This window comes from Sinocyclocheilus rhinocerous, unplaced genomic scaffold (genome assembly GCF_001515625.1).
Source record: "Sinocyclocheilus rhinocerous isolate Xijiao unplaced genomic scaffold, SAMN03320098_v1.1 scaffold785, whole genome shotgun sequence".
Lineage (NCBI taxonomy): Eukaryota > Metazoa > Chordata > Actinopteri > Cypriniformes > Cyprinidae > Sinocyclocheilus > Sinocyclocheilus rhinocerous.
In genome coordinates this window covers 1,456,929-1,477,169 of record NW_015660521.1, presented here as the reverse complement: position 1 = coordinate 1,477,169, position 20,241 = coordinate 1,456,929, and the positions used below count along the sequence as shown (strand labels likewise).

Below are 20,241 nucleotides of genomic sequence, written 5' to 3'. Positions count from 1 at the left end.
TTTTTGTGAAATGTTAATTTCAAGGTTATTTATATCCAACATGGACCATAATCGTGGTAGTTTTTTTTATGTTTTATGTTATTTTTGAAGCGTCCATCCCCAATCACTGGAAAAGATCAGAATCTCCTTCTGTAAATGTTGACAGAATTTTTATATTTGGGTGAACTGTTCCTTTAATATCTACAGTTAGGCAAAGAAGGAAAGAAGAAAAGGTGGGAAGCTGATGTCTTCTGAGCCCATCCATGATGCTAGCAACCTTTAGCAAGGCCGAGGAAACAGTCTGATCATTCTTGCCAAATGAGAGCCGTAGGAACCCATAGGTTACATTCCTGAACGCTGCACAAACAATAAGTTCAACTTCCACAAAGAGCCCAGTCACCCAGTTTTACAAAGCCATAAGGAAAGAAAACCACATTATTCCATGGCAAAGGCAAGTAGTTGTGGGGTCTTCAGGGGACTAGAAAGAGCCTTTCGATTTCAACAGGAGCTGCATACGAATGATGTAAGGACATCATCCTGTTACGCCGCAGATGAAGGCAGACCATGCCCATGTCTGACTGCTATTGACCAGTAGTTTCTACAGGTCAACGTAGCACGAAAAAGCTTTCAAATGCTTCAAACAATTCCATCTACATGTTCAGGCATGCGATACAGACAAGCATTGGCATGTTTCGAAAAACATAAGTCTTCCCTACTATCCCTGATGAAAAGACTGCCATTGTCAGGATGCTAGTGTGCTGGTGTCCCCTTTAACAAGAGTTGCATGGCCAACCAGTTTACCCATGCTGGTTGAAATTTATCCTGGTAATTTCAGCAAGGATGTGCAGAAAACACACTACTGTTCAAGTTTGGGTCCAGCCAGATTTTTGCTTAACAAGGCTACATCAGAAATCAGAAATACAGTGAAACAGTCAAATGATTTAAAATAACTTTTTATTTCAATATACTTTAAAATGTAATTTATTCCTGTGATGGTAAAGCTCAATTTTTAGCAGCCATTACTCCAGTCTTTAGTGTCACATGATCCTTCAGAAATCATTCTAAGATACTGATTTGGTACTCAAGAAACATTTCTTTTAATATCAGTGTTGATTGAAAACAGTTGTGCTGCTTAATATGTGTTGCAACAGTGCACCCCATCACAAGATACCCACCTTCAGTCAGATCTGTGACGCTAGGCCTCTGGCTACCCGTTGGGGATCGCAGTACTTCATTACTGTACATCAGATAGCTATCATATTCATCGCCAGCTTCTGCGTCCACAATGGGAATGTCAGGAATGATGGGAACTGTAGGAGTGATATAAACCAGAACAAATAAAACAATCAATTCACAGTCAGCACAATGGTTTATTAAACAATTGCTCGGTCTGAACTGGAGTTCAATTCCATCCCAGATGCTTACTTGACATGGGTCTGGTAGGTTGTGAAGCCAGGTTGATTGTGGCATCTCTGTACGGGCCCCAGCCCACCTTATTGCGAGCACGCACTTTGTAACAGTAGGTCTGAGAAGGCTGCAGGTTCTCGATGAGCAGCATGCGCTTTTTGGGGTTGTCAATCATCACCTTCTTAGAAGGTCCTATAGGCTCTAAACAGAGAAAGAAATATGTGCAATCAGAGGAGCACTAAATACTACAATACTGACATACAGATGGTCTAAAAAGTTTTTTAAGACTCCTACTCTTGTCCTCGTCGATGGGTGTGTAGATAACCTCATATGAAGTAATGACACCATTGGTCTCTGCTGGCTCCGCCCAGCTGACCTGAGTGACAGTGGGGCTGATGACATTGAAAGCCAGGCGACCAGGTTCGCCAGGTACTAGAGGGGTAAAACAATGAAGATGGCCATGTTTGTAAGACAGAAACTTCATGGGTATACTAGAAAAAGCCAAGTAAGAAAATGATGACATGCATGCTTCCTAAAAATCTGAAAAAAAGCAAATAAAATTTTAAATGAGAACAAACACAAAGTCCAGAGACTGACTTACCATCCTCTAGAGTCTGGCATTGGATGACATCGCTGTAATTGCCCTCTCCGAGTACATTGTAGCCACATACACGCATCTCATAGTCGCAGTATGGGTAGAGATTAGTCAGCTCGGCTTGAGGAGTCTTCACATCCAGCACCTGAGCATCAGCCTCAGGGTCTCCATAAATCCAGTACTTCACCTAGAAAAACAGCAAATTACAGCTCAAGTCAAATATTTAACAGCATTCTCAACTGCCTTTTTAGCTAAACTACTGTTTATTGGAATATTAATTTCATTAAATATTGCAACTCTACAACTTTACAAGCAGAAATGGTCTGGGACTAAAAAACAGCACAAGATCTATCCTAATATGACACAACCCACAGTGTATAATCTTTTACTAGCCTACAAACACTGACTGGGGTCAGTTTTTTTTACAGACAAGCATTGGCATGTTTCGAAAAACATAAGTCTTCCCTACTATCCCTGATGAAAAGACTGCCATTGTCAGGATGCTAGTGTGCTGGTGTCCCCTTTAACAAGAGTTGCATGGCCAACCAGTTTACCCATGCTGGTTGAAATTTATCCTGGTAATTTCAGCAAGGATGTGCAGAAAACACACTACTGTTCAAGTTTGGGTCCAGCCAGATTTTTGCTTAACAAGGCTACATCAGAAATCAGAAATACAGTGAAACAGTCAAATGATTTAAAATAACTTTTTATTTCAATATACTTTAAAATGTAATTTATTCCTGTGATGGTAAAGCTCAATTTTTAGCAGCCATTACTCCAGTCTTTAGTGTCACATGATCCTTCAGAAATCATTCTAAGATACTGATTTGGTACTCAAGAAACATTTCTTTTAATATCAGTGTTGATTGAAAACAGTTGTGCTGCTTAATATTATTGTGGAAACTGTGATACACTTTTTTCAGGATATTTGGATCAAAAGAAAGTTTCGAAGAATGGCATTTGAAATTGAAATCTTTTGTAATATTATAGAACCCTTTACTGTCGCTTTTGACCAATTTAATGGATCTTTGCTTAATTAAAATATTAATTTCTTTCTTACTGAGCCCAAACATTTGAACAATGGTGAACATTGACTTCAATGTGTTGCAACAGTGCACCACATCACAAAAGATACCCACCTTCAGTCAGATCTGTGACGCTAGGCCTCTGGCTACCCGTTGGGGATCGCAGTACTTCATTACTGTACATCAGATAGCTATCATATTCATCGCCAGCTTCTGCGTCCACAATGGGAATGTCAGGAATGATGGGAACTGTAGGAGTGATATAAACCAGAACAAATAAAACAATCAATTCACAGTCAGCACAATGGTTTATTAAACAATTGCTCGGTCTGAACTGGAGTTCAATTCCATCCCAGATGCTTACTTGACATGGGTCTGGTAGGTTGTGAAGCCAGGTTGATTGTGGCATCTCTGTACGGGCCCCAGCCCACCTTATTGCGAGCACGCACTTTGTAACAGTAGGTCTGAGAAGGCTGCAGGTTCTCGATGAGCAGCATGCGCTTTTTGGGGTTGTCAATCATCACCTTCTTAGAAGGTCCTATAGGCTCTAAACAGAGAAAGAAATATGTGCAATCAGAGGAGCACTAAATACTACAATACTGACATACAGATGGTCTAAAAAGTTTTTTAAGACTCCTACTCTTGTCCTCGTCGATGGGTGTGTAGATAACCTCATATGAAGTAATGACACCATTGGTCTCTGCTGGCTCCGCCCAGCTGACCTGAGTGACAGTGGGGCTGATGACATTGAAAGCCAGGCGACCAGGTTCGCCAGGTACTAGAGGGGTAAAACAATGAAGATGGCCATGTTTGTAAGACAGAAACTTCATGGGTATACTAGAAAAAGCCAAGTAAGAAAATGATGACATGCATGCTTCCTAAAAATCTGAAAAAAAGCAAATAAAATTTTAAATGAGAACAAACACAAAGTCCAGAGACTGACTTACCATCCTCTAGAGTCTGGCATTGGATGACATCGCTGTAATTGCCCTCTCCGAGTACATTGTAGCCACATACACGCATCTCATAGTCGCAGTATGGGTAGAGATTAGTCAGCTCGGCTTGAGGAGTCTTCACATCCAGCACCTGAGCATCTTTTTCCTCCATCTCTCTTTTTTCCACCTCTGCTTTCCATCAGTTCCCGTGCAGTCTCTTTCTTTTCCTCTTCTTTACCTCTTTCTTTCACATCACTTTCACCTATCTCCTCCTCTTCCTCAATCTCTTCCGACTGCTCCATCTCCTCCTCTTCATCATCCTCTTCGCTGATACTTTCAGCTCTGTCTCGCCACTCCATATTGCTTCTTCTTTCACCATCCTCAGCTCCATCCCCCCCCCCCCCCCCCCCCCCACCCCACTATTTTAGGTCCTTATCAAGTCAAATACATTACAGACAAGGCATGGCTTAGGAGTGATTATGTATTACTCGACTCATCGACTAATACAGACAGTGTCTCAAGTACTTTTACAAGGCAGGAACAGCCGTCAGTGTCCACATGGTCAAGGCTCTGCGTTCAGTCTGGAAAGGCTGATAGCTGGGGTGTTTCTATCAAATAGCACCTCTTGGATGTCTTTGATGGATTCTGTAATGACTATGTGTTCAGGAAGTGTGAAAATCACACTTCTACCCCCCGCTTCTCCTCACCCCACAAGGTTTCCCCATTAACCTGCGGTTCAGAGCTAAAACACATGCTCACAGACCATCACCAAATCACCAGACAAACATTTTCTGGCTTTCTGCCTGGGAATGTGGCTTATGTAAATATACGCATATGTGCCAGAGAACTAGTAGTAAAGGTGTAGAGAAAGCTGCTCACAGGGGTTACGCCATTAACAAAGTGCGTGTAAAAGTGAACGCCCCCCTTAAGCAGCTCTCTCGGCTTTCTGATGTGCAAACATCATGTGTCCAGCGTATGAGTTCAGTACTGTTTAACGTAGACAGATTTTTTCATGCTCTGAGACGCATCAGCTCTTTAAATGAATAATCTCAGTCATTTTATATGTACCCTGCATTCATTTTCAGACGTCCAGAGACTCGACCCTTCTTATTTTATCTATGCTAGTGCATCATCTATTTATACACACTTCGGAAGCCGCAGTGCCTGAGATCAAACGGCGCCGATGTGTCAAGAGTGAGTGATCTGATTGAGAATTCTCTTTAAACTGCAGCGATCGCTCAGAGTATTGGGCCGCTCGCGTATGAACTCCAGCTCTGATGTGCTCAGGAATGCAAGCCAAATGTCCCAGTGTGCTTCCTACTGATTGCTTATTGATTGTCTTGAAAGTGGACGGCAGCTCAGATGGAGAAACACTAGAGGCTCTACTGCTGGATTCCGGTGATAAATCTCGTAACCAATATAAGATTAGCTCGTGAATGTAGAGCTTTTATCTTGTGAGAGGTCTTTGTGATGGCAGTCACATAGTGGCAGAGATGTGTATGATCATGTGCTCTGTCTAGTGGGGAAGAGCAGGCATGTAGTGCTGCTTTGGTTCCATGGTAGTAAATTTAGAGTCCAAATGTAACAGAGAAAATGCAATAGCTTGTCATTCTGTGCAAATGAAACCAATGCTTTGGGTTTCCCCAAATGTCAGGGCGGCCCTTGTGAAAACCTCTACCTGAGAAGGTACCTTGCAAACCATTGAGAAGAATTGGGCTGCTTGATGGATCAGACTTATTAAAGCTCCATAACTGGCCCACCTGCATTATTAGAGCATCAAAGGGTTTCCATGAAATGTGCTTTTTTTCTCTCTTTTAATTATTTAGCTGGATAACGAGCGGTTGCTTTTTTTCCTAACTCAACTGTGTTATGGCAGAAATGGTTGTGGCACTTTGCCAGTAGTAGAGTTAGCTCTTTAAACCCACATCACAGTCAGGTTTTTAGTGGTCTGCATGAACTGTAATGAGCGCTTTATGTTTTGCTCATTCAGGGACCGTGTTCATTAGAGCATAATCGACTGTGCTTGATGACTTGCATACATTCCTTTAAGGTTTAGATTATAGAGAAGCAGTAGTTTTTTTAAGACCATTTAAAAGAATACAACGACCTGATTGACAACACAAATACTGCAAAAACAGTGTTCCATTTTACAGTGTATCAATGGAAAATGTTTGCATAATGCAATTTTGGGTACTGTAAATTAAAATGGCTGGTTGCATTTTTTTTTTTTTTTTTTTTAATGAATAATTATAGCTAATTCAGCAAGGACATTAACTTGATCAAAAGTGAGAGTAAAGACGTATAATGTTACAAAAGATTTCTATTTCAAATAAATGCTGTTCTTTTGACCTTTCTATTCATCAAAGGATCCTGGAAAAACTGTATCACAGTTTCCACAAAAATATTAGGCAGCACAACTGTTTTCGAGATTGATAATAATAAGATGAATTCTTTAGCAGCAGATCAGCATATTAGAATGATTTCTTAAGGATCATGTAAAACTGAAAGCTGCTGAAAATCCTGCTTTGCCATCATAGGAAAACATTACATTTTAAAATATATTAAACCAGAAAACAGTTTTTACTGTATTTTTGATCAAATAAATGAGCCTTGATGAACCTAAGCGACTTAAAAAAAATTTCAAAATCATTCATTTTATCATTTAATTCATATATATATATATATATATATATACATAGAAGTGAAGAAGGTTAAATGCAAAGCACAAATTCCAAGAATGGGTCACCATACTTGGCTACACGTGACTCCACCTCACTTCACCTCTAAAAACAGCACAATTAAATTTATTTCATACACTATAAATGAAAAAAAAAAAAATCTACAAATAAAATCACACTGTGACTTATAAAGCCTAAATTTTCTCCTGTCACATTCCTGGCATTTGCAACTACAAATTTAAGTAAACACCATCTCATATTAGTTAACGCTGTGTAAATATTGAAACTTTTACAGATTTTCACATCTCTATCTAATCAGTAACAGGATTAGTGGTCAGAGACAGATGTTTTGAATAATTGCTGTTGCTTAACTTGGCGTCTTTGTTTGAGTACTTTTTTTTTTGTTTAGTTTTTTTTACTAAACTTTACAGAGGTACACAAAAAAATAACAGACTATACACACTAAATAATACAAAAACGAATGCAATTTTGTAGTATGTTATATCAGATATCATGTTACGTGACCTACCTTGTAACCATTGGCATTTGCTCTGGGGTTCCAGTTTAGACGGATGTTTTTAGGGCCGGTAGCAACAGCTTTGATGTTGGTTGGGGAGTAGAGGCGTCCTCCAGGAGATGCGGCTGAATTATTAACATGTTCCATTTTCTGGAAATCCATTTTCCCATCCCCTACAATCACAATGCAAATTTTAAGTAACACTCAACATCTGCAGATTAATGGAGGGTTCAGTTTTTCCCATAAAACATGAAATAAAGTAAAATACAATCAATATTTTTGTATTTATAGTTGGTTGCAAACATGAACCCCAAAACTGATTCTAAACCCTCTGTTTTCTCACCTCTACCATCGATGACGTTCACCACTGAGGTTTTCCTCTCTCCAATGACTGCATTGTTGCTTGGGTCAAACAGTTCCAGTTGGAAGGTCTCAGGTATGATGGGAGATGGATACGAACAAGGATCAATGACAACGTTCTTTTCCGTCTCGCCAGGAGCAAATTTGAGAGGACTGGAGAGGTCGAAGCGTGAGGCTTTGTTTGTGCGCCAGTACACACTGGTCGGACCCTCCTGGTTTCGAGTGCGTACCACAGGGATGGAGTAAAGCGGGTCAGATGTATTGTAAGTTTGAGTACTCTTCTTAAACATCACGACACTGGGTTCTATGAGGACATATGAAACATTTCAAATTTAGGTTAAGGAATAACAACACATTATACTTTTAAATCTGTAAGGCTTATATATACCTGGTTTATCTGCGATGGTGATGGTGGTGCGTGGGTAACGGCCCAGTTTAGCACCTTGCCGTGGGTTACTCAGATCCATTACAAACTGTTTGACCTGTTTGTCCTCCAGCAGTCCATCTCCCTCCCCAAGCTCCAAGAGTTTCACTGGGACTGTCTTCTGCGTTTCGCCTGGTGCATAATTCAAGTCTCCATCAGCTGAGATATAGTCCTACGAAGACAAGAGAAAAATAAGCACACAATCAAACAAATAAGAATGACTTCAGGGTGTCTTTTCCCTGCATATTCATATCATTTAATATGCATGATATGCATATCCATATCACTTATTTGGCACATTACATCTCTGTTGTGGTCTCATTTTATTAGAGAAAATCTAATCGCTTTAATCAAATGTAAATACAGAACTTGTAAAGTGTATTTTACCTTCTTGTCTTTGGCAGTGAGGTCACGGGTGCAGTATGTGACCTGAGTCCGTCCATCCTCTATGATCTCACGGCTGATCGGGATGTTCGCCACACCATCCTGACGACTGTAGGTGTATGACGGCTGCAGGAAGGTGAAGATGCTCCTAGCTATATGAGAATAAATAAATAAAAAATTAAAGATTTCGCCACTTAAAACCCACTTAAATGCAATATCAGAAAATGCTTGTTTTTAACAATAATCCTAATTTGGCTGAAAAAAAATATGCCAATGGGGTAAGAGAAAACATTCTCTGTAAACAAGTTTTGTCAGATTTGTCTTTTATTATTACCATGTTCCTTAATCACGGTGATGTTGACATGATCTTTGCCGATCTTCGCAATTCCTACTGGAACGTCAACGGCTTGAACAAGCAGCTCTTTCTTTTCATCATCCTCATCTTTGATAAAGAGGGGAACCCGGACATCCACGGACTCCACACCCTCCTGAAACTCCACAGCCCCTGCCGCTTCTACAAGACCGACAAGTATATGGACGCATAAACATTAAACTCACATAACAACCCCTAAACATTACAACAGGCAACAGACTGCAATCTAAGTGTAGTTAAAAGTCTGTGGGTTGTGCAGGGTGTCTGTACCTCTGTCTGAGGCTACAGTGTAGTAGCCTGGAACCACCTTCAGATCCCGGAAGTTTCCAGCCTGAACCTGTTTATCTGTCAGTTTCACAATATCTGGGTAACAGGCACGAGGAGCAGATAAAACCGTGTCTACAATCGTGTTGTTCTGTCTGTGGATGCAAATAAGAATTATTATTGTTTCTCTTCAAGTTTTCAGATTTGTAGTCCCTGTACAAATCAGTAAATCTAACAAAGAAATATCCAGTTCATATTTCACCCCATTTATTTGATAAAACACATTGCTAAATATTATTACATTTTAAAATAATAGTATTTGAATACATTTTAAAATGTAATTTATTCCTGTGATGGTGAAGCTGAATTTTCAGCATCCATTGTTCCAGTCTTCAATGTTACATGATCCTTCAGAAATCATTTTAGTATTCTAATAATAAAAAGTTTTGTGAGATTTACCCTAATCAATAAACTCAGACTTAAAGTTACATACAGTATTTGCTACAGTAATACAGTAATGCTAGCTCAGTTGTAGCTACTGTACCTCTTTCCAGAATTTCTTTGTGTCCTGAGGGAGTAGAAAAAGAGTAAAGCAGTACATTCAGACACATGTCAAAATCTGAGACTCATCCAATACTTTAGAAAAAATTGCCCACAAGGCACAGCCAAGCCAATTTTAATGAGTCATTGAGAGCTACTTCTCACCTGAATAGAGTCTTTTGCACTCTCTGTGAGCCAGGGATCTGCAGGAACACATCATTGAGCTGTTTATGATAAAACAAAGAGACATTAGCAGTCAGGCATGACGGTTCATGTGGGAGAAGTTGTTTCTTGTTTTTTATTGGGTGGGGTGAGGTGGGGGGTGCATCACACATTTATAAGCACTTACGTTGTCCTCTACTTCTCGCCTGAGCATGTCTGTGTCTCGAGCCTCAGGGTTGGACAGAGTATCTGAATATTGCCGGTTCAGACGAAGAGAGACAGGGTACTGGACTATAAAGAAAATACAGAGAGAAAGAATATGAATACAAGCTAAGCAAGCATGAAAAAAATGCCTGTGTGATAAAAAAAAAGACATGTTACCAAAAAATTTAAAGGGATCATTCACCCAAAAATTACAATTCTGCCATCATTTACTTTCCTCATGTCGTTCTAAACCTATAATACTTTCTTTCATCTGTGGATGTTTTGGACCCCCCATTGACTTGTACAGAAATATTTTTCAAAACATTTTCTTTCTATTGTGGAACAATAGATAAAAAGGTCACAGGTTTGGAACGACAAGAATTTAGATTTTGGGGTGAACGGTTACTTTAATACTGAACCCTGTTCACACTAGATGACTAGACAACTAGTTGAATCTCAGTCTAGACTCACTGGTCTCTTTGGGGTTGGGTTTGATTTGGTTCTGTGGGTGGTTTGGTCCTCGATGAACATTGTCCGTCACTTTCCAGCGCACAATGTCTGTGCTCTTGGGTGGGCCGGTGCGCACCATTGGGGTGTCCAAATGATCAGTGGTCGACAAAGACTGACGTAGCATGTAGTGGTCTTCTTTGAATCCCACCATACGACCTGCCAATCACAAACACATTAAAAACAAAACAGTAAACCTGTTTCTGCTGAACTCTGTAGAGTGTAACTGAAGTGTAACAGAGTGAAAGATGATTACCTCTGCCACAGCATGGGAGAAGAGCAAGACATGCCTGTTGGGGACAGAGAGCAAACATTAATCAGCTGAGATTTAACATTACTAAACCACATCTTAACCAGTCGCACACAACAAGTTAAGCAGCAAGTAACTTGTGGTTTCAAAGAAAGCAAAAATGCTGTCCAACACAACAGAATCAAAGCCATTTAGAACATATTGGATGTGTATATAGATAACGAGACAAGCAACAAGACATCTTACTTTTTTCAATCATATATCATCGCCTCCAATAAAATCTAGACAGTTCTGTTCCACTTAGCTTTATAATACACATTAAACATGTTCGGACTGACTGTATTTTTGTTCTTTGTGCAGTATTTTCAGTTTCACTGACAACAGAAAATAACTTGACACTGGAAACTCCTGATGTCGTGCCTGGTTATGGGAAGGTGTTTGTGTATTAAATTGTCTTTGGGTGTTTTTTTCCGTTCTCATTTTTCTTTATTCTCTTTTCCTTTCTTTTGTTAGCTATAGTTTACTAAATTTGACAAAACTTCCTTTTCAGGACTTTCTGACATGCTGAAAAAAAAATAATAATAATAATACGAGTTTCACAATTTGAGTTGAATTACTGAAATGAACTTTTCCACGACATTCTAATTTATTGAGATGCACCTGTAGCTATGTCTTTTAATATAAAACTAAGATGTGATGTCGTACCTTCTTCGAGCTCTTCCACCATGATGATTTTAAAGAAACATTCCTCACATTTCCGTCCTTTTCTCTCGCCGGTGTTCCAGGCCTGGCACTGAACGCAGCTCCTTTTGGCTTCACACATGCCCAATTGTTGCTGCATTATGAAAGACGGTTGGAGTTGGTATAAGTATGTAACTAATTAACAGGGAATACAGACAAACGGACACACACACACACACACATCACAGTCATACCTGGAAGTTTGCTTCACAAGTGGGGCTCAGTGGAAGTCCGGAGTGTTCACACTCGCAACGACCGCATTTACACACACCACGACCATTACAGATGCCCTACAAAAGAACACTTTTATTATACACAGAACTGTGTTTTACCTAGACACATTTCAAAATTGAGTTATGAGTGAAATGGGTCTCTTAGACTGTCAACAGTTCTGTGACAGATGGGTTTGCCTCAACTATGCTATGATTTAGAGAAAACATATTGTGAGCACTGATATCAAATCATTTAAAATTAAATGGAAAAACATCAGTTTCAGTGTTGATGTAGTTAATGAATTTTAACTACCAGCATCTAACAGCAAATGACACCAACTACTTAAATTAAATAATATAATAATAACTATTCATATAATACATTATATATAGACTGTTGTGCCCTTTTTTATATTTGTTTTGATTAAACATTTTTGTGCAGTCAGTGGGTCATTACTGCAAAATAAAGCCCAAATACATAAGCCCAAAATATGTAATTTTTAAAAATAAATGTGAATATTGACATACCATAGACTTGGGGACATAGTTTAGGTGACCATACAGTTTAAAGTCAATAAGAGTTTAAATTTTTTAAAAGAAGTCGATTATTCTCTCCAAGGCTGCATTTATTTAATAAAAAAAATAGTAAAACTGTAATATTGTGAAATATTACTATAATTTAAAATAACTGTTTTCTATTTCAATATATTTTTAAAATGCAATTTATTTCTGTAATGCCAAAGCTGAATTTTCAGCAGCCATTACTTCAGTCATTTCAATTGAATGCATCCATGATTAATAAAAGTATTACTTTCTCTAAAAAAAAAAAGTCTTACTGACCCTAAATTTTTGAACAATAGTGTGCTTGCATAGTGAATTTATATTTTTGTGAACATTACCCCTTTGGTGTCAAGACATGATCCGTTGCTGATAGGACATTCACAGGCATCTCCAGTCCATCCCGGTGTACAAACACATCTGCCCATACTGCAGCTTCCACGTTCTGTTGTTGCAAAGATAAAATGTCATAAATCTGGAAACTTAACTACGACAACACATGTCTCCAACTAATACAACATTATCAAATGACTGTATTGCCTGTCTTTCATCTCTCCAACTAAATTCGGGATATATTAAAATCGAAAAATCTTTTCACTAACCATTACAGAGAAATCCACCAAATCTCTGGCACTGAGATTTGTCAAAGTGGCAGAAGGGACCTTCAAACTGGTTTGGGTTATAGCACACACAGGTCCCACACATGCAGTCTCCTCTGCCCGAGCAAGGCTTGGTCTTCCCAGGTTCGATGCACATGGCAGAGTCTGTGGAGGACCCTGCTGAACAGTTACAGAAAGGGCCTAGCCTATGAAAAGGCGGTGCATAGAAAAGAAGCGGGGTTATGGAGTGCAATATAATCGGCACAAACCAAAGATGTCAAAAGTCACAAAAATGAATACTACCATCCATCATAACACTGGCATTTCCCACAGACAAGATCTCCATGGCTGTTACATCGCACTGCATTTTTAACTGGGGTCTGATGTTAAAGTAGAAACAAAAGTGTAAGATTTTAAATGAACACGCAGAACAGGAGAAGGGTTATGAAGAGGTTGCAGACCTCACCTTTTCGCAGTCACATGTCTGACAGAGCACTTCAGCATTGATTCTGAAGGCAGAGCTAAAGGTGGTTGGTTTGACTCTTAAGGTTCCTGCCCGGTCAGCCTGGTTGGCATTACACACATGCTGCTCTCCCACCTGATTAAGAGCCTTCAGACGGACTTTAAATTTACCCTTCACAGAGAGAAAACTTGAATCAGCGTATTTATAACAAGGTTTTTACATTTTAAAGCATAAAATTGTGTTTATAAAATTGCAGTGCATGCAGCTGGTGTGAAAACCAGCATGCATTTTGTTTTCTGTCGGATAAGTAATAAATTACATTAATTATTATTTTTTAATTTATTGAAATATTTGAAGAAATACATTTAAAAAAAAGAATCAATAAAAAATATGTTGGTAAAAACTGAAAAGCACTGCAAATAAATAAATAAAATACATAAATAAATAAATTTGCTTGAGGTACAGGGAAAATGTCAGGGCAAGAAAAAAATCTGAACTACTGGCCCGACCTGGATTATGATTTTACTTTTGAAATCATATTAAGTTATTTAGTTTTTCCTTCATTATTTTCCTTCCTTCTGAAAAAATGGCAAGTGCGTGAGAGACTACATTTGAAGTTGTCTATTAAAAAGAAGTCAAAGGCACTCACAGTTTCACCAGGATTGATTTTGAAATTGCCAAACTCAGAAAACGTGCCGGACTGAGAGAGTATCTTGGCTTCCACTGCTTTTGGTCTGTCTTCTGCACGGATACTGATCTTGGAACGAATATTCTGTTCAAAAAATGATGGTTCAAAAAAAGAGTTGTTTTTTTTTTAAAAAAGAGAAAAAAAAAGAAAAATTTCAGCAATGTATTTGGTATGAAAATAAATTTACCTGAAAAGCTTTATCTAAAATGTTCAAGATGTTAGAGGAATCTTCTTGCAACTGTCCCAGCTCAGCAATAGGGAAGTATTCCGAAAGTTTCTACACACAAAGGAAACCATAATGTGTGTCACAAGGAAGTTTATATCCAGTTTATCAATATAATGTTTATTCATATTGTGGTCTCCGAGAACTTTTAAATGGACATAAAATGCACTTATGTCACTGAGACAATTAAAATACTTTTTAAAGGTATACAAACCTCATAGTAAGAGTAGGAGTGGTTAGTAACTGCGAAGATTGGAATGATGTTATGTTTCACCAGAAGTCGCACTAGGGTAGGTATAGATGGGTAGTCTTGACGAATATCATGTGTGTAATTTCCATCTGGAGTCATGTGGCATTGCTCATCGTTACGATCCAAGATGCCCGCAAGCACATTGGCACCGTCTGCCTCATAATGGAATGCCGATTCGGTGGAGAAGACCAGCAAGTGGGTGCTTTGTTTCCTCCAGCCAATTTGTTCCTGTGAAAATGGGAAACAAGTTATACTGTAGCAGTAAGAAGTAAGTTACTATTACAGTACTGTAAATGCCAAGCATTTTTCACTTCTGTCTACCGAATTAACTTCTTAAAAATAGACTCTCAAGACCTGGCACACAGCAGTCTGTAAGATGGCATCAAAACCCCCCTCGGGGGCATCCAGGTTGCCAGATATGCGCTCTCGCTGGAGCTTCTGTCTAAAGGTGTTTATGTTGTTGGTGAGACTGATGACATTACGGAATGAAAACGGAGGGTCACTGTTGGCCCACGGCACTGCTAATCTGTAAGAGGAAACACATATATAAGGAGCGTGTGCAGACAAAGTCAAACTGCGTGGTGCTGTAACGCTGTATTATTCTTACTTGGATGGCCTCATGTCTGTCTGAGGCTCGGTGACTTTGTCTACAAATTTGCCAAATCCGATGGTGTAATCGTCAGAGAGTTTGCCAACAAGCTGAGCTGCATGAGGTGAAACCAGACAATGAATGAATATTAAAATGTTGCAAAACAAACAATTTTGTACTCACGAGTTTGGCACCCAACCCTAGCTTGCCCAAGGGGTATAATTTTAGAAATTGCATTCAAAAACAGTAAAATAACTAGAACTCAGTAAAAATAACTAGAACTCAGCACTCTGTTGCAGCGTAGCAATACATAAACAATTCTAACAATCAAGACTTTGTAAAAGAGCATAATAGGACCCCTTTAAGGTCTTCATTTTTCATTATTCATTTAGCAGACACTTGTCAATTATGATGGTTGCACCATCCCTTGCAATGTTTGAACTAGGCAGGGCGATATAGCTAAAAAAAATGTAGCCTTTTGGTATAACATATAAAATTATTATTTTATATTGGCTATATACACGCATACACATACATGTTGAGACGAGAACGAACTGTTGAATCAGAGTTCCAGTTTAAACTGAGTCAGATCTAAAATTACCAACTCGAACACCATGTTTTCTACTGTAGTTTATTGCAAAATTCACAATGGTGCTTAATTTTACTCAGCAAATTATCATATATCACCCAGCCCAAATTACAATGGTTACCAGCCCAGATCTAACTACTATGCTACACCACCCTCCTCGCTCACTCACCCAGCTGGTCTCCCATCCTCTTCAGGTTGTCCAGATCATCAGACATAGAGTTGGAGAAGTCCATGAGGATGTAGAGGTCCAGAGGGCCACGGGCTGGTTCAAACACCTCCATCTCCACCTCCTTCTCCTCCCCGGGGAGAAGCGTCATGCTCATTAGCTGAGGGGCCACCTGAGAGTACTTCAGTGACTTATCGATTTGCACATTCTGAAAAAAAGATGACAAAAAGGCACATGAATGCATAAACATACATGACTCCATGACATGGACATGTAACTAAAGTGAGGGACAGATTCTGATAAAACAAACCTCTTCAATTTTCCTACTGCTCTCAATTGTTACCATCCGACTACTACATTTACGGGCCTGTAAGTTTTCCTTCAGGTCACAACGCTCATACTCGAAGAGCTGAAGAGAAATAACAGATAAAAATAAAAGCAATGACACAGCTGTGGTCATACAGAGAGCTACAATAGGTTTTATGACCATACAAATAACCGAACACCATAGGCAGGGCCGGAATAACATAAGGGCTCGGCGGGGCTGAAGCCCCAGGGCCAGCGGATTGAGGGGGCCCGGCGTGATTGGCTGTGGAGGAAAGGAAAAGTAGACCTTGAATTCATCGGCCATCGGGAGCACCCGAGCTTTTCCCGGTGTGCCGACTGCCGAAATCCCACCACACCCCCACATATTAGTGTCTGTGCTATTTCAGTCATTGAGGGGGCCCGGCGTGATTGGCTGTGGAGGAAAGGAAAAGTAGACCTTGAATTCATCGGCCATCGGGAGCACCCGAGCTTTTCCCGGTGTGCCGACTGCCGAAATCCCACCACACCCCCACATATTAGTGTCTGTGCTATATCAGTCCAAAAGATATGAGTGATAAAAATGTCTTTGTACTCATTTACACTAGAGTTGCGGGTATCTTTTAATCACCTCGGCTTTACTGTAGCACATGGGAAACAAACACTGAAAGCCAAGTGATGAAACGGCACTAAATTACCTGATTAAACCACGCAGCGCAACAGAACAGCAAGAGCACAGCGCTGACAAGGACTGTAGCTCGACACTTTTGCAGTTACTGACACTGTAGAAATATGGCATTAATGATATTTATTATTAATGTCACGAAAATTGTTATAGGCTACTACTTATTGCCTTTATTTGACCCAATATTTGATAGGCAATAAGTCACTTTTATAAAGGTTTCTAATACTATAATTAACTCTGGATTCAAGAATTAGCTTTTCATTAGGGCAACTACAAAGGAAAATTTAATAGTTCTAACTTTAATTGCAGAAAAATATGAATTTAATAATTAAGAGCCTGCAATATAATTAGAATATTAATATTGTTAAATGCATTTTAAGAATTCAAAAACATCACCGTAATTTATTAATAAATAATTTATTTGTTTATTCCAATTGCCCTAACCCCAGCAAAACATTTATGGGAAAACATTTAAATAAAATAAATAAATCCGGGCCTGACCATAGGTGTCACTTACGGTGGGGGCCGTAAAATAAAATACAGTACTTGTCGAAAGTTCATTAAGATTTTTCTTTTTTTCTAATTAATACTTTTATTTAGCAATGACACATTAAATTGCTCAAAAGTGACAGTAAAGACAAAAAAAGAGAAGAACAGCTCAAATCACTGTTTAATAAGACGGTTGTGTCATAATTGAATAATGAAATTGTTGTTTAAATGAAGGTTGGACATTGCTAATCAGATTGTAATGGTTTAGATTTGTAAATCTACACTGGTGGTGGTTGAGGAGAGATTGTAAAGCGCTTTGGGTGTACAATACACCATAAAGCGCTATATAAATGCATCCATTCATTCATTCATAAATGAGTTAATACTCTTCTACAGACCTGATCTCTGGATCAACACGTCATAGAGACTAGTTATGGAAACATGTTAAAAACATACATAACATCAATTCATTCTTCAGCATAAGGATCAGGGAGTTTCACCTCATCGGGGCAGTAAGCACATCCTGTGCCAATCCGGATGCATTCTGAGCAGGTTTTTGCCCTGGCAGCAGTACAGTGGTTCACTATGCAACACAAAAAAACATAGTCTTCTTAGTATTATATATTTGGGAAACCTTTGAATTTCAATGCATTAAATAAAACATTTAAACATCAAACAAATGATACCAGAGACTTACTCCAAACTAACTTAACATTTTTCTGAGCCATTTTTGCAATGTCTTTTAACCAACTGTTCTATTCTTGAAAAAGTCCAAATAGCAGCAACCAAATACTTTTTCCGTCATTATTTTTAACAATAAATCATTATCATTTAAACAACCTAATAAACTTCTTTTGCTTGAAAAGTGAATTTCTGCTATCATTATTTAAAATAAATAACACTTGGGCTGATGTTTTATTCAGTGCATTGACATTTATATATTTTGTGTGTGTGTGTGTGTGTGTGTATATACACTGAACAAAATAAACACAACACTTTTGTTTTTGCCCCCATTTTTCATGAGCTGAACTCAAAGATCTAAGACTTTTTCTATGTACACAAAAGGCCTATTTCTCTCAAATATTGTTCACAAATCTGTCTAAATCACACCTGTGAGGTGGATGGATTATCTCGGCAAAGGAGAAGTGCTCACTAACACAGATTTAGACAGATTTGTGAACATTATTTGAGAGAAATAGGCCTTTTGTGTACATAGAAAAAGTCTTAGATCTTTGAGTTCAGCTCATGAAAAATGGGGGCAAAAACAAAAAAGTGTTGCATTTATAATTTTGGTCAGTGTATATAGTGCATTCAGAAAGTATTCAGACCCCCTTCACTTTTTCATTTTTGTTATGTTGCAGCCTGATACTACAATTGTTTAAATACATTTTTTTCCCTCATTAATCTACACTCCGTACCTCATAATGACAAAGTGAAAATTAAAAAAATTCTGTAAATTTATTAAAAAAAATGTAAAAAAAAAAAAATGAAATAAAAATCACATTTACCTAATTATTCAGACCCTTTACTCAGTACTTAGTTGAAGTACCTTTGGCAGCAATTACAGCCTCGAGTCTTTTTGGGTATGACGCAACAAGCTTTGCACACCTGGATTGGGGGATTTTCTGCCATTATTCTTTGCAAAAACCTCTCAAGCTTGGTCAGGTTGGATGGGAATCATCGGTGGACAGTCATTTTCAGGTCTCTCCGGAGATGTTCGATAGGATTAAAGTCAGGGCTCTGGCTGGGCCACTCTAGGACATTCACAGAGTTCTCCCTAAGCCACTCCTGGGTTGCCTTGGCTGTGTGCTTAGGGTCATTGTCATGTTGGAAGGTGAACCTTCGGCCCAGTTTGAGGTCCTGAGCGCTGTGGAACAGGTTTTCATTGAGGATATCTCTGTACTTTGCTCCATTCAGCTTTCCCTCAACCCTGACCAGTCTCCAGCCACTGCCGCTGAAAAACAGCTCCACAGCATGAGGCTGCTACCAGCATACTTTACTTTTGGGATGGTACTCTGCAGGTGATGAGCAGAGCTGGTTTTCTTCAAACATGATGCTTAGAATTGAGGTTCATCAGACCAGATAATCTAGTTTCTCAGAGTCTGAGGATCCTTTAGGTGTTGTTTTGCAAATTCCAAGTGTGTTTTCATGCGTCTTCACTGAGGGGAGGATTGAGTTTGGCCACACTGCCATAAAGCCCAGATCGGTGGAGTGTTGTAGTGATGTTTGTCCTTCTGTAGGTTTCTCCCATCTGCATATGTGATCATGGAGCTCAACTAGAGTGACCATCAGGTTATTGGTCACCATTCTAACCAAAGCCCTTCTCCATCAATTGCTCAGTTTGGCTGGGTGACCAGCTCTTGTAAGAGTTTTGGTTGTGCCAAACTTCTTCCATTTGAGGATTATGGAAGCCACTGTGCTCTTGGGAACCTTCAGTGCAGCATGAATTCTTTTGTAGCCTTCCCAAGATCTGTGTCTCGATACAATCCTGTCTCTGAGCTCTGCAGGGAGTTCCTTTGAACTCATGGCTTGGTTTTTTCTTGGACATGCATTGTCAGCTGTGAGGCCTTTTATAGAGAGGTGTGTGCCTTTCCAAATCATGTCCAATCAATTTAATTTACCACAGGTGAACTTCAATCAAGGTGTAGAAACATCTCAGCAATGATCAAGAGCAATGGGAGGCACCTGAGGTAAATTTCAAGTGCTGCTGAATACCTATGTAAATGTGCTATTCCAGTTTTTTCTTTTTAATAAATTTACAGACATTTCTAAAATTCTGTTTTCACTTTGTCTTTATGAGGTACAGAGTGTAGATTAATGAAAAAATGACTTTAAACAACTGTAGTATCAGACTGCAACATAACAAAATTGAAAAAAGTGAAAGGGGGTCTGAATTATTTCTGAATGCACTGTATGTATATACGTATATATATATATATATATATAAGTATACTAAAGTGTAATTCTTTTCACAACAATCAACTCAATGCCACACAAACAGTGTTTGTCACTTTCATTCCAGTAGGCTTTAAAGGGTTAGTTCACCCAAAAATGAAAATTCTGTCATTAATTTCTCACCCTC

At 38.9% G+C, this 20,241-nt stretch overlaps 1 protein-coding gene across 1 annotated transcript in view; it reads right to left on the bottom strand.

Moving 5' to 3' along the window:
• The window catches only part of LOC107725294 (integrin beta-4-like), a 33,862-nt gene that overhangs the window by 7,994 nt on the left and 5,627 nt on the right, over window positions 1–20,241 (bottom strand). The window contains 28 exon segments of the mRNA XM_016534508.1: window positions 1,155–1,289; window positions 1,405–1,587; window positions 1,681–1,818; window positions 1,988–2,168; window positions 7,149–7,309; window positions 7,480–7,800; window positions 7,885–8,092; window positions 8,308–8,456; window positions 8,639–8,818; window positions 8,948–9,096; window positions 9,486–9,509; window positions 9,647–9,705; window positions 9,831–9,934; window positions 10,319–10,513; window positions 11,310–11,439; window positions 11,540–11,635; window positions 12,457–12,560; window positions 12,718–12,920; window positions 13,018–13,094; window positions 13,181–13,348; window positions 13,827–13,949; window positions 14,053–14,142; window positions 14,303–14,566; window positions 14,693–14,864; window positions 14,946–15,042; window positions 15,686–15,890; window positions 15,993–16,091; window positions 17,660–17,742. Of these exon segments, the coding sequence (XP_016389994.1) occupies window positions 1,155–1,289; window positions 1,405–1,587; window positions 1,681–1,818; window positions 1,988–2,168; window positions 7,149–7,309; window positions 7,480–7,800; window positions 7,885–8,092; window positions 8,308–8,456; window positions 8,639–8,818; window positions 8,948–9,096; window positions 9,486–9,509; window positions 9,647–9,705; window positions 9,831–9,934; window positions 10,319–10,513; window positions 11,310–11,439; window positions 11,540–11,635; window positions 12,457–12,560; window positions 12,718–12,920; window positions 13,018–13,094; window positions 13,181–13,348; window positions 13,827–13,949; window positions 14,053–14,142; window positions 14,303–14,566; window positions 14,693–14,864; window positions 14,946–15,042; window positions 15,686–15,890; window positions 15,993–16,091; window positions 17,660–17,742 (4,098 nt within the window).